This window comes from Penicillium waksmanii, assembly GCF_028829765.1.
Source record: "Penicillium waksmanii strain IBT 27052 chromosome Unknown utg000002l:1.0-3326099.0:1.0-3328782.0, whole genome shotgun sequence".
Taxonomy (NCBI): Eukaryota; Fungi; Ascomycota; class Eurotiomycetes; order Eurotiales; family Aspergillaceae; genus Penicillium; species Penicillium waksmanii.
In genome coordinates, this window is record NW_026643249.1 from 296,609 (window position 1) to 310,752 (window position 14,144).

The following is a 14,144-nucleotide window of genomic DNA, read 5'->3' on the forward strand; positions in this document are numbered from 1 at the left end:
TCTTGTCGCTGTATGAATTTATATTAGCTTTGGGTATCTGTATTGGTATCTTGGATATAGAGTACAAGGGTATTCATTGCCCATAAATGATAAACGACTTCCGACCGAGTCTTTTCTCGAGATTCATCTCAATATAGTGTGGCCACGACTGTAGCAAGAGCTGAATACGAGTAGACTTTGATCATCTCGTATCTTGATAGCTATGAGCGAAAGGGGAGCCTTGACTGAATGGGTTCCCGTCTGGCCCACTACGCTGACGAGCCAGACGGGCCAGACGAGATCCCCAATTCGGTTTCGTCTCGGCGGAGATTCTGCACGAGGTTTACCCATTGGATCAGGATCGACTGGCAGCTTTTTTGAAGGAGTTGATGCCCAAGCCATCAGCGTATGAAGGTTCGGACACGCCGTTCCCGAAATACAACCCTGTGGGCGTACCTGGAGCTGGCATATTTGGTCTGAGAGTCTTCATGATCGATTCCTTGCAAAGAAAAGAAAAAGCGGAACTGCATGCTTTAATAAAGTGGCTTTTAGATTGCCTCGCGATGCCCAAAGCTTCACATGCCCTTGAGACGAGCTTGGCGAGCCTCATCTTCCCTTTTGGCGTCCATGCGACCCAAGAAGTCCATGCGACTCATATAACCCTCCTTGGCCTTGCTGTGTGTGCGCAATTCGTCACCGATGCCAGCTTCGTCGACATACTGTGCCCAGTCAAGGCGAGATTTCTCCACAGTGTTGATTTTAGGTCCCTTCGCATCGCCACCGGGTTCCATGGCCTGTTTCTCCCAGCTCTTCTTAATTGTACCGGTCGGATTGGGGTCGAATCGCGATATTTTGCGGATCGGTCGGCGGAGGCTTCGAGCAGCTTCCGCTGCTGCTGCGGCGGCATCTGCATCGGCGTATTCAACGGCCTCCCCACTGGCTAAGAAGACTTTGGCTTCGGCAGATCCCTTGGGGACAACCTTCTCCTCCGTAATCCATTCACCTGCGAATTTGTAGGTGCGCTTGATCTTGATCATCTGATCGGCGTACTGGTCATGGCGAGAGTTATCCTCTGCAGCATCCGCGGTAGGCTGGTCTTGCTTGTGCGTGTCGACCGAGCGATCGGGCTCTGGGGCCGACTCGGTCTGTTGTTCCGTCTCTGAGGTCGATGTTCCCAGCGCATTCCCGGGGTCATTCATCTGTTCCCACAGGGCATTCACGTCCACAGTCGCACCGTCGATCTTGGCTAGCGGTTTGCGCTCTTCCTGGCTGTTCGAGAAAAGAAAAGTTAGAAACCGGGCTTGAATTGCACCGCGTCTTGCAGAGAGCTGAGAGCTTACATTGTCGCCTTCATTGCGCGTGTTCGCACAAAACCCCCAGTACCTCCTTCATCGTCGTCGAGATCGAAGTCATCATCACCACCCTTCTTCCCCTTCCGCTTCCTCCGCTTGGCCTGTGCCTTCTTGATTGTAATTTCATCGCCAGAATCTAGCTCGATATCCTCGGGCGCATCGCGTTTCTTATCGGTTTTGCGTTTCTTCTTCGCGGGTTCGGCCTGGGCTTCGTCGTCGGAGGACAGCTCGGACTCATCTTGTGCAGCATCGAGCTGGAAGTCTTCGTCTTCGGCAGACTCGTAAGGTTCTTCGTCAATGTCAGCGGCTGTTTGCACGACTGGATCGGCTGACATGGTGAATTAGGGAGTTGAGTGAGGTATAGAAGAGAAGAAAGACGCTATCGACGCGCTGAATGTGATAATTCTGCCGAAGGCGGTACCGATAAGGATTATATAATTGATTTATGGGCTCTCATTGGCCCATTTGTAGTATAAGTACCTTAAGGTAAATAAATGTACAGCATTCATTACTGGGAATACTTAGAGAAAACAAAAGCAAAGGTAGAAGGATCTAATCGATGAAAATTATTACTCGTAATGAGGATTAGAATGACTGGACAAACTTCAAGTTCTCGCCGACAACTTGCACGCAGAACAGGAGAAGGAGCCATGAATAGTTAGCACAGACTTGTTTTCAAAAGCCTCCAGGGCTTACTTGCTGTACAGGCACTACTTGGTCATTCTCTTCAACCCAGACTTCATATTTCCAACTCCCCTGCTAAGCTTATACGTCAAGCTCAGCGGACGGAAATAACAATTCGCCATTTTTTGAACATAGTTTGAGTTTTCCATTAGCTGGTCCAAATCAAGTGCAATAGACGTTTGATCCTCCTCGGTAAGGCTCGGATCTCGAAAGCTACTACAGCACCAACACTCCATAGTGCAGTGGCCTCTGGTTCTCGTGTTCTCTGATAAGGATCTCCGAGCACAGCATCCACATCCCCGACTGCAGCATCCCCCTCGGTCTGCACAGTCATGAACCATTTCTTTGCGCATATACCAGAGACGATCACATCTTAAGCTATAAAGGTGATCTGTCACCCATGAGGGAAGTTCAGAAACCAGCCTAAATATGGTATACTCATTCTTTATACGCTGTGCTTGAGCGGACCTTATCCTAGAATCAAAGTCCCCTACTGGCAGTTGTTCCATATCATTCCCGATGTCTATGGTCTTGTTCCAGGCTCTAGCTTTGTGGTTTAAGCTCTCCTCGCGTTGGGCTAGCAAACGGATATGGTAATCGACACGAAGTATTTCGAGTAATTTGCCCTTCTCGACAGCCCGCAGGCCGCGAAAAGTCTCCTTGGTAAAATGATCCTTATAATAATAAGGTTTAGAACAAAATCCAGTAAATTTGTTGTAACTTCCCATGTTGTGTGTGGCAAGGGGGTTAGTCAATATGTGATTTCGTATTGAGAATGGAATGAAGTAGTGGTTTCGATCGAAGGCGTGATATTCCAGGATACGATGTGGAATCAGATGGATAATAAGGTAAGTGATAAGACGAGGATAACGAAGCTGGAGAAGGCTAACGAAGTGTGTGTGATGCTTCTGAGCTAGTCCTGATTAGGGCGGGAGCAATATCACAAAGGGCATAGCAGTGAGGGAAATGTCGATAAATGACGCGTTGACCCTTTCCAAAGTTGTAAGATGGTTGATCCCAGGCCGCCGCCCAAAATTGACGGATCTTCCTATCTTAGAATCTTGTAAGGTACTAGACTAGTTTGGTATCATCATGAAACTATAATCGATAACCGTAGCCAAGCTTCCCAAGGGTTTGAGAGGTTTGATGCCATTATCTACTAGTACGTGGCAGTAGTAGAATTAATTCGGCAATCAAAATAACCTTCGGATTCTCATGGATATAATGTACCGCTACCATCGTAGAGCTGCACACGATATCGCTTTTATCGTTATCGCTATCGTATCGCAGAGGAACCCCGGGAAAACATCTTGCGATAAATTATCGCCTATCGTACTGTTGGTTCAAAAATTTTACGATATTTATCGCCTATCGTATCGTCAGTAATGTGATTTTAACGATACGGTAACGATATAGATCCTGCATTGCGATATTATCGTACGATAATTATCACATACTCTTATAGGTTAACTGATCAATATTAGTTATAGACCCTGGCCAATGAGAGCCGGAGGTCTCAATCTGCGGCACCACCAATCTCCATAAGCAATATACATCTCTGGTGTAGGTTAGTACTGGTAAGGTGGTGGCCACTTGTAGCAGTAGCAGTAGGTTGCTATTGTATTTAGCTTAATTTTCTTCCATTTACCATACAAATTAGCATAGTAGGTAGGAGAAAGTAAGTAGTAACAAGCATTTGATTTTCCTACCTCCAGGGCTACAATCTTGAAAAATCTGACAATAATTCATACTATAAATTTGCCCGATCGGGCAGCGATGAAGCTATCCCGACCGGGATAACCAATAATCCAGATCCACTAAGCCTATTCTGGCCGGAATTATCAATAGGATACCCTTATATGACCGCCTATGTGACCAAACTATAGACACAACGATATCGTCAATATCGTATCGCATATCGTATCGCAGAGGTTCATGCAGGGGTGGAAAGGGCTGAAGTGGTAGGGCGGCAAGGGCTAAACCCAACCTTCAAAAAGAAAGCGCAAAAAATCGTGGGGGAAAAAACATACAACAGCAGGGATTCGCATGTGGTCACCCACCATACTACTAACCTGCCGGCGTGTGGCTTAAGTACGGCTGAGCGGACGGGAAGCCCTGTTCTCCACACCCTATGGTCGTATGTACTGGAAATTGAATCTACTTGGATGTTATACTGCGAACTTAAATCGCCCAGCGCGCTTCAGCGTCGCGCGACCAGGGGTGAGTAGGGTGAGTGCGCAATAGGTTGAGGGCCACCGTAAAATACAGCGTACCTAGTACCACAACGATCAAGCTTTACTGATGACTCGTGTAATGTAGCGAGATGAAACGATAGGTGAGGTGATAACTGTGTGTCTTGTGGTGTAGGTGCTAATGGAGGAAGTAACTACTACTATCTAGCAAACGGTGGTGCGGGACCCTGGATGCCTGAGGCTCTCTGAGGCTCTCCGGGCCTCAACATCTACTATCGTAAGAATGGACCACCACCAACACCTGGCTCCCATCGGAAATGGCTGCTTCTATCTGGGCTCGGATTTGCGTGACGTCGGCCTCGAAATAATCGATTCCATAGTTCGGTGGATTGAGAGGGAAGATAGACCTTCCGTGTCTTATAGTTGACCGCTTCCAGTTGCTCAATGACTGCATCGAAGCAGTCCGGGCTATACCATGCTCCAGGAATAAACAGGATTGTGGTTGGGCGAGACATTCTTCTTCGCAAGTGAATGGTTTGGACGTGGTAAGATCTGAAAAATAATCACCAGAATGCCTGGATATCCATTTAAATCCCGTGGAGAGGTGTGAAGTATTTATGCGCCTCGTTCGACGGTGCTAGGTTGTAGCATAATCTCTCGGCTCTGGTAGAATCGATATTCTACTACGTTGAAGCACCTGGGCAGACCAAGGCAACTTTCAACGCACGGGAAGTGATAGTGGTAAATTTTGCGCGAATGGTAATGCGGAGAACTGGATACTGATAAATCTGCCCCACTCCACCTGCAGCGCATCGAAACGCTTACCCAAAGCGTCCTGCCCAGGTGGGCTTCGACCCTCCGCTCATTCTGATTTACCTCGCAGTGACCGATATCCTCCCAAAATTTTGCTCTTCGTCACAAAAGCCCACTGTACCGCCCTAGTCTACTAATTGACAACCGCTTTCATATTTTGCTGCGGAAAACCAACAGCAGAGCAATTTGGCCCTGCTTCGTAGAGGCGAAATTGTTTTTTTTCCAAAAGCTCAACTTTTCAAAGTGCAAAACGAAAGTAACCGTCACTCAGCTAGCTAAACAACTGGGCTCTCCAAAAAAGGATACCTGAGCGGGTCGCTCATTGTTTGATATCAGGTTGAATCTAGAATTTTGTTGCGTCAAAGGTAGCCCCGATTTAGATTCCTAGTGCTGGTCTTCATTTTGATCGGTTAGGGCTGTGGGCCTCCGAGAATGGAAACTGCTTCGATATTTAGGCTTTGACATTGTCTTGCATTTCTACAGGGTCAACGAATTGCTTAATTGGGGTTGACTATGCAAGCTTATCCCTCATATTACTGATCACTTTCCCAATCCATCATACTTTGAGCCGAGACCATGACGATCAGGTTCATCATCACCAGCGCAAAGAATGAATCTTCCAAGGCTTCGATCAACATCATATTCGCCCCCAATGATCAGCAACCTACAATGGACTCAGCTCTGCCCGTGGCTCTGCCCGGATTCTATATAAGAGTGCTCGCCGCTTGTATTGAGACGAACAAGAGTACAATTCAAACTTCCTCTTGATCACTCCAATCAGAAATCTTATGACATTTCTCGGACAGCCGTGGAGACATCACCAGCGATGAGAAAGTCAATCTTATCTACCTTTTTGTTGCATCTTGCTCCTCTGGTGCTCTCAGCAGTAGATCCGGGCTATGACTGTCGTCCAGGTCAGAAATGCTGGCCCACGGAAAGCGAATGGCGAAAATTCAACGCAAGCCTGGACGGCAACCTCTTCGAAACTACTCCGATCGCAGCACCCTGCTACCCAAACTCACCACACTACGACAAGGCAGCCTGTGAAGAAGTTGAAGCTTATTACGGCAACAGCACTGCCCGCGGTACACATTTTGGCCAAACATACTGGCTGAATTGGGAAACATGTCACAGCTCCGGCTGCGCGTTGCTCGAGACAGACCCTTCACAGAGGATCTACGAGACATGCTCCATTGGAAGCCTCGCGTCTTTCTATGTTGAAGTCCATAACCCGACGCATATTTCCACCGCACTGAAGTTCGCCAAGGACCATAACATCCGCATCAGTGTGAAGAATACCGGACATGATTACTATGGCCGATCATCAATCCCAAATACCCTATCAATTTGGACTCACAATCTCGACACAATGGACTTCCATGCCAACTTCAAAGCACATAACTGCCCCTCTTCGAATGGCCAAAATGTCGGCGAGTTGGGCGCAGGAGTCATAGCAGGTGATGCATACCGTTACTTTCACACTCAAGGCATGGACATCACCGGTGGATTCGAGCAGTCGGTCGGAATCGCGGGTGGCTTTGCACAAGGCGGGGGCGTGGGTTCTTTCACAACAACCTACGGATTGATGGCGGACAATGCAGTCGAATTCGAAGTAGTGACTGCGGATGGTGAGGTGCGGATAATCAATGCCTGCAACGACCCAGAGCTGTTCTGGGCCATGCGTGGTGGAGGAGGAGGCACTTACGCGATCCTCACCAAGTATCGGGTTCAAGTTTATCCCTCTGTACCGATCCACACATACACCTTCATTGCGAACTTCACCGGGGTGGGATACTACGAAAACGCGACTGAAAATGTTGCCCTCCGAGAAATCATGACCGTGCACGCCCAAAGCCAGTTGAATTGGTCAGCGCAGTTGGTCACTGGACAGGTGGAATACTTTCCCGAGAAGTTTGCTGTCGGCCTAGTTCTTCCCTATGGGGATGATGGATCGAAACTGCGAGCGGCTACGGGAGCGTTCGCTGCATATTTGCACAATAGGACGGATCTTGCTGTTGAGCAAGACAATTATACTTCGTATTTGAGCTATGCCGATTTCCTATCTGTTACCGCCGCTAGAGCCAAAGTGACGGAGCCAGCTGGAATATTCTCTCTTTTGGCGACGCGGCTTATTCCTCGGAGTGTGTTTGAAGAGGACAAGAGTATCGATGATCTAGTCGATGGCGTGCTGCAAGGGATCGCGACGTCCAGGAGCTTGCTCAATCTCACCGGAACGCAAATCGTCTCTGAGACACCTTTGACAAATCTCGACAATAACCAGCTATCATCTGCTCACCCTGCCTGGCGCAATGCTATTTGGCATGTTATTCACGCTGGGGAGTGGTTGGAGCCGCTGGACAAAGATGAACATCTGCGCACGACGACGGGATTCTTGGACATGTTGGAGCCACTGAAGAAATTGAGCCCCGGTGGTGGTGCGTACCTTAATGAGGCGCACTATTTGGAGCCTCAATGGCAAGAGACCTACTTTGGTTCCTTTTATGACAGGCTATTGAAGGTTAAAAATGATTATGATCCAACTCATATATTCGATTGCTATAAGTGTATCGGATGGAGAGGGGATAAAGAGTAAGTCCTTCCCAAGGCTATTTTATTTGGAGAGAAAAAACGCTGATTCAGACGGTTCCAGTCCCTTCTATTCCTGCTATGACTGGTGAAATAAAGCAAGCAGTTCATTTCGGGCATTCGGTACTGTTGCCTTGAGAATGTACAAACCTGCCAGTGGTTCATTGATCACTGAGATCCGAAGGTATATCCGCAATGGGGACTGAAAATTTTGGTATCCAACGGTGCGGCCGGGAGCGACTGCAATGATGTTTAGTAGGGCAAATCATTTTGAGTGAAGACAATGGGAACTTCAAGTTCACGGGCGGTCCATCTCGATTCTGCAAGGATTTTGAAATTGTTGGATGCAGTTTGCACCTTGAAATAGCCCCAGCGACTTTTGTATGGGACTCAAGAAGGACTTTATCCAGTGATAAATTACCAAAATTGCCTATTGAATTAGCTTCAGATTATGGCTGCTTACATATTGTATCTGAGGGAATACACATACCAATCGGTCTTGCTTGTTTCGTTTTAAAGCCCTCCCTAGGAATAATACTCTGAGTTACTTCCTCCTCTGCAAAGCAAGATAGTCGTATAGGTATAGTCTTTATTTACTAGTTAAATCATTAGAAAAATAGGGTATGGCTCATGGTAATTTAAGGGCTACTAGAATATAAGAGGCACGATATATTAGAATGATGTTGTCTCTCTGATACCCAGTCCCCGAAACACGATGTCATTACACCGATTCAAAACATTCAAGGTTTCCTCTTTCCCATGCCAAGCATCGTTATACGCTGCGCTGAGAGTCAATCTCCCTTTCCACGTATCCAGGAACAATCCAAGTCCAGTTCCTAGCTCCTCGCCGGTAACCCAAGGATTGTCGACTCTGAAGCTACCGTAACAATGGCGAATGACCTTGTCTAACACGCCCATGCTGGAAATAGACATTGAAGGGGTCTCATTCCGTGCTGGGATTACAGGAGGGTCAGGTCCAGGATATGGGAAGATGGACATCGCCCAAAAGCTTGGAACGAGCTTGATATATTCACTATCGTCGCGAATCTCCTGATAGTAATCGCGGACATGATGGGCGATGGAGAGGAAAGCTTCCTCGCCGGTTGAAGTAGCATTGGAACTACCTAGGCCGGGGACGGCGAGGTCGACCGCCAAACATTGACCGGAGACGGAGTGATAGACTGACGCGGGATGAGCCGATGTGCTGTACGGGGGCTTGCAGTGATGACGCTCGTTGACCAAGCAGTAGCTGATGTATCGTATCATACGCTCGTTTTCTTTTCGTTCTTGAAGGTCTCTAACAGCCAGCGCAATTGCGGCATGGTATGCATGCGTGATACTCAGCCCCAGATTGCGACATTTTTCCAACAGCGTCGCTGTTGTATTCTCAAACAAAGTAACTGCAACCCGTTGGTGCTTTCCGGGGAGAACAGTTTGACGCTGGAATGGTGGGCTTGCTATCTGAATACTTTCTTTCAATGCGGCGTTCTGTTTGAGGATTCCTTGCATGCGTTCCTCATGCTCTGTCGAGAGATAGGCCGGTATCCCGGCTGCTACCCTGAGAGGCGGGCTGAGGTTTGACCACTCATCGCCAAATTGAGGCAATTCGTAGTTGGTTTGCTCGTATGCATCGGCAGCAAGAGATAAAAGATTGTTAAAGAGAAGCAAGGTGCCCATGCCGTCAATGATGTCGTGATGCGAGCGGAGAACAAGGTCAGCGCGGAAAGTCTGATCATTTGAGGCTGGGGCTTTGACGAGGAACAGCGTCGGGAGAGCAGGGACCGGGGGATCGGAGTTACACCAGTCAAGCCCTGACATTCTCTCTGTTACAACACAGAACGTATCATCCAGCCATTTACGCTGGGATGCGCTACCGGTGAAGGTCTGGTAGGCCTTCTTGTACCTTTGCTGAACCGGGTCATATTGCACCCTGGAGGCGATGGTTGGGTGGTCGTACCGCAGACGAATCCAGGCATTTCGTAGCGCTTGCTCAACTCTTTTCTCTGTGTCGAGGACGTGAGTGCCTGGCTCTATGATAACGGAAAATGAAATGAACCCGGTCATAGCAAAGAAGACTCTTCCTGTTCCTTCATAGGCTTTTGCCAACGAGGCGTAGAATTCTTCCACCTCGTCAATATCCCGTTCCCATCTCCCGGGCTTGGTCAGCTTCCATTCAAAGCGGCTGTCTTCTGAAGTAGCCATTTGCAATTTGTTTCCGTCGAAGGCTGTGGAAGCGAGAGCTGATTTTGTGATCTATAATTGTAGGTTCTTTGAGCAAGCTGGGGGAACGGCTTTTTATGACACACACCGACACACAACTGGGCAACTATAAGACAGCTTGAACCCCTGAGCAAGGAGTGTCGGCCCGAACTTCCGCGGCGTGGTCACCATAGTTGCACGGAGTCTCTGCAGGAAGTGGGCTCACCTGCCGAATGGAGTAGAAGTCGCAGCACCTGGAAGCTTTTCCCCGCAGCATGGCGCATTGGCCCGAAGTTTAGCCGGCCACGCTGATACGTTACGGGAATAGCGGGACCTAAACAGACTTGATTGTCGCAGCATAAAAAACAGCACTTTCCCGATTCTCCAATTCTCCGATTCTCCGTTTGAACTGGCACGTGCCAGTGGATGATATTATCGGAAGATCCGAGTCCTGGCCGATATCCATCGTGTTGGGAATATACTACTGCTCACCAGGTCAATTGACCTCTTTCTGACTCGAGTAAATAAGATCGATTGTTTTATTTTATTTTGTATTTTCCAAATTGCCTTGCTTGAGATCTAAAATCTCAGAAATCAGACGCTTGATCATAGATGGTTCACTGATACTTCCGAGGCCCCGGGGTTCAAGTTCTCACTTAGGCATCTAGTCACTCCAGAAACTTTCAACTTGAAGTTTCAATTATGAAACTAACCAGAGTTTGGAGACACTCGTCGTATATACATTCATCTGAGAACTAATGACCTAAGCCATATCTGCGTGCTTCAATCTATGTCCAGCATGGATCGTCTCGAGATAACCCATCGCACAACCAGCCATCATCCATCACACCACTAGCTATCGTCCATCATCGTCCAAATCATCAATAAAAACCGACGCCTACATACAGCACTTGTATTCCACATTTAAGATCGAGCTCGCGACGTCTATGACGTGCTGCCCATAGTAATAACATCATTTAACCCCGGTAAGCCTGCTTCGTAGCAATCTCCAACTTCTCAAGTTGGAACTGCTCTTCCCTGCGCCGTGAGACACCCTTCTGGGACAGAGAGCCAACGGCAGCAGCAATACCCATGAGAATTTCCAGCCCCAGGGTCAGGCAAAGAAGTGCGAATCCAGCGCGGGTGTCGTGGCAATCCCGCGAAAAGTCGATTGGGATTGTCTGTCCGTCAGATCCATTCTTCCACTTGCAGGTCCAGCTGTACAAGGTTTCATTCTCGGTGAAGCCGGATGGGTAGTTTGAGGAGGGGCGGTAGATGATGAAGATGATGCCGACTAGGGCGGCGATGAACCCGCTAATGGCCGACAGGGAGGAGTACGAGTTGAGCAACTTGATTCGGGGGTGGGGCTGTACACAATGTTAGCTATCTGTATAGTTACTCGGATAAAGTTGCACGGGTACTTACCGAAGGGAGAAGGGCAGCGACCACATAGACCAAATTCAAAGCTGTAATCACACAGCCGCAGGCCAGTGCTGCAATGGTGGGACGCAAGTCAAAGTTCACGGGCCACAGGGGCAGATCATCACTCGACCATTTAGAGGTGTCATTGTAGTGGCGCAGAGGGACCGCCTCACAGGCAACGGTAGCGATGGCCGCGATAGTAATCAAGACAGAGAGACCAAGGCGAGCCCAGTGTATCAAACGGTTGCGTTTGAGGAAGTCAGATTCCTCCATATCTGAGGAGTAAGGGTGGGAGCCCGCTGTAGAGGAATTCGAGCTCATGGTGACGATATTTGAGGTGCAGATAGAGAGAGAACGAGGGATACCGATGTTAGGATTGGAGTATAGAAGAGATATTAACTTGACACCTTGCCGGCAAGGCTGGGAAAGTAAAGTATCAAACCCAATGGTGTATGTAAAATGTAATAAAGAAGGGGGGACCCTATCCGGGGATTCAGAAAGACAGACAGGGACAGGCCAGTTGCAAAGAAAGAAAGAAAGAATGGTGGACGAGATTATCGAAATAGAAGCCCCCTGGTTCCAAACAAAACAGCAAGAGGGGACACAAGGCCGAATATGTAGGACAAATCGATCCACCCCACGAGTCGAGACGCAGTTTGTCACGGACAGTTTTAGCGAGCGCGTTGCCATCACAATGCGTTTCTCGCGAGGGCGCGTATCCAGCGCTGGGGATAGGAGGTCCTCATCACGACATCAGCCACGGCAAATGGTTGGGATAAGATATGCGGGATCCTGATTGGTGTGGTTGCAGAAGTTTAATTTTCAGGACCTGAAAGGTCGCACCGCAAACATGGGCTTGCAGCAGCAGTGTTTTGTGTATTGGGAAGGGGTCTGGGTGAAGCATATCGTCCGGGCGCGAGCCTGTAGGCTTGGCAAGGAGGAGGGTGGGCGGTTAGCTGGGTGCTAATTTTGGAAACTGGGGAGAAGTTGTAAAAGATGACTGGCGATCATCACTCGAGGAGGTCGATGGTGGCTTCTGATTTGTGTTCCTGGAGTTCTCTTCTTTTATAGGTTGGGGGGCGGAGGAGGGACTGTGATAGGGCGAGGCTAAGCGCCGAGGATGATCTGTGACCAGTGGCGCTCGCTCAGGCTCAGGGTCAGGGCCAGTGTCTGAACATTAGTGGTGGTAAGTGGAGGATAAATACTGTCAAGCATAATTTGCCAAGTCTATTTCATATTCCAGTCACTCGTCATTCACGATTTCAATTGACTGCATGTTTTTAGTAAATGGGTAAATGGTTCCTGAGGGTCTGGCCAAGTGGATGTTGACCCCCGTTTGCCCCGGATTACAACAGTTTGTTCCGAGTAAAGAACTCTTTTTTGGGGGCTTAAATGGTGTGTTTTCATCTAGATATCCTCAGCATCTCTAACTAACCAAATGTGATGTGTTGTATACGGAAGTATACTAGTAGTTAGTAGTAGTAGACTTCCTTGCTGTGGATTGTATACTTCACACCGCCCGGCAGAACCACCCAAAATGGCGGGGCAACCTTGGGAAAGCCGAAGTGGCGCCCCCCCGCGACTTTTTTCTGTTTCTCCCCAGATCCAATTGACTTCTTCCATATATATTAGCACCTTACCTTCCTCACAATGCCCCTGTCTCACCTGCAGGGAGTTAAGATCCCGGCCTCGGCTGATTTCCATGGTATGTGCCCACTATTGGACCACTCCTAGGTAGATGCCATTGTGAACTTGAACTGACTCGGACTTCTCGACAGTTCACCTGCGCGATGGACCGATGATGGAACTGGTGACGCCCACCATCCGTCAGGGTGGTGTGAACACCGTCTTCGTGATGGTAAGATATCTTCTTGAATCTCAATGAACACTGGGTGATTGATGCGGATTTGGTTTCATTGGATTGGATTGCCTCTAAATTATATACGACTTGTATAGCCCAACCTGGTCCCTCCCATCACGACCGTCGACCGCGCTCTGGATTACCAAAAGCGCCTGCAAGCCCTCGAACCCAACGTCAACTACCTCATGTCGTTGTACCTGCACGAGACCATCACCCCCGAGACCATCATCGAGGCCAAGAAGCGCGGTATCACCGGTGTCAAGAGCTACCCGGCCGGCGTGACCACCAACTCGAGCTCCGGCGTCGTCGACTATACTTCCTTCTACCCCGTCTTCGCGGAGATGGAGCGTCAGAACATGATCCTGAATCTGCACGGCGAGGCTCCCTCCCAGGGTGACGTGACGGTGCTGTCGGCCGAGGAGCGCTTCCTCCCCAAGCTGTTCGAGCTGCACGAAAAGTTCCCCAAGCTCCGCATTATCCTGGAGCACTGCACCACTGCTGCTGCCGTCGAGGCGGTCAAGAAGTGTGGTCCTACCGTCGCCGGTTCCATTACCGCTCACCACCTTTCCATCATCATCGATTCGTGGGCGGGTGATCCATTCTGCTTCTGCAAGCCCGTCGCGAAGACCCCCGCCGATCGGGATGCCCTTCTCCGGGCCGCGGCTTCGGGCAACCCCAAGTTTTTCTTCGGTTCCGATAGCGCCCCGCACCCTGCTGCCTCCAAGCGTGGCGGTGAGAAGATTGCTGCCGGTGTCTTCACTCAGCCCTATACTACCCAGGTCGTGCTCGATTCCTTCGAGCAGGCCATTGAGAACGGTGTTCTCAAGGACGAGGATATCACCGCGGATATTGTGGAGGGATTCATGAGCAAGTTCGGTCGCGCCTTCTATGACATTGGAGAGGAGACCAAGGAGTTCATCACTCTCGAGAAGAAGGGAGAGAAGATCCAGGAGATCCTCAAGTCGGATAAGACCGACGTTGTCCCCTTCCGCAAGACCCAGGACACATGGACAGTGACCTGGTCATAGAAAATAGCCCAATTGCAGAATAGAAGAA

General features: G+C 49.1%; 5 protein-coding genes across 5 annotated transcripts; 2 read left to right on the forward strand and 3 right to left on the reverse strand.

The window, feature by feature from the left end:
• Positions 1–554: 554 nt before the first annotated feature.
• Positions 555–1,666, reverse strand: swc5 (putative Swr1p complex component (Swc5); the record flags this gene model as incomplete). Its single annotated transcript, XM_057260989.1, has 2 exons — positions 555–1,248; positions 1,320–1,666. The coding sequence occupies 2 exons, from the start codon at positions 1,664–1,666 to the stop codon at positions 555–557; spliced, it is 1,041 nt and encodes a 346-aa protein (XP_057125921.1).
• Positions 1,667–5,846: 4,180 nt separating this feature from the next.
• N7481_001771 (FAD-binding oxidoreductase) lies at positions 5,847–7,613 on the forward strand (the record flags this gene model as incomplete). The annotated part of the gene is made up of 1 exon (XM_057260990.1): positions 5,847–7,613. One exon carries the CDS (start codon positions 5,847–5,849, stop codon positions 7,611–7,613), a length of 1,767 nt encoding a protein of 588 aa, XP_057125922.1.
• A 665-nt stretch (positions 7,614–8,278) lies between these two features.
• On the reverse strand, positions 8,279–9,808 carry N7481_001772 (uncharacterized protein; the record flags this gene model as incomplete). Its single annotated transcript, XM_057260991.1, has 1 exon — positions 8,279–9,808. One exon carries the CDS (start codon positions 9,806–9,808, stop codon positions 8,279–8,281), a length of 1,530 nt encoding a protein of 509 aa, XP_057125923.1.
• Positions 9,809–10,782: 974 nt separating this feature from the next.
• Positions 10,783–11,548, reverse strand: N7481_001773 (uncharacterized protein; the record flags this gene model as incomplete). The annotated part of the gene is made up of 2 exons (XM_057260992.1): positions 10,783–11,172; positions 11,231–11,548. 2 exons carry the CDS (start codon positions 11,546–11,548, stop codon positions 10,783–10,785), a joined length of 708 nt encoding a protein of 235 aa, XP_057125924.1.
• A 1,329-nt stretch (positions 11,549–12,877) lies between these two features.
• Positions 12,878–14,116, forward strand: N7481_001774 (dihydroorotase; the record flags this gene model as incomplete). The annotated part of the gene is made up of 3 exons (XM_057260993.1): positions 12,878–12,932; positions 13,006–13,085; positions 13,184–14,116. The coding sequence occupies 3 exons, from the start codon at positions 12,878–12,880 to the stop codon at positions 14,114–14,116; spliced, it is 1,068 nt and encodes a 355-aa protein (XP_057125925.1).
• Between the last annotated feature and the right edge of the window lie 28 nt (positions 14,117–14,144).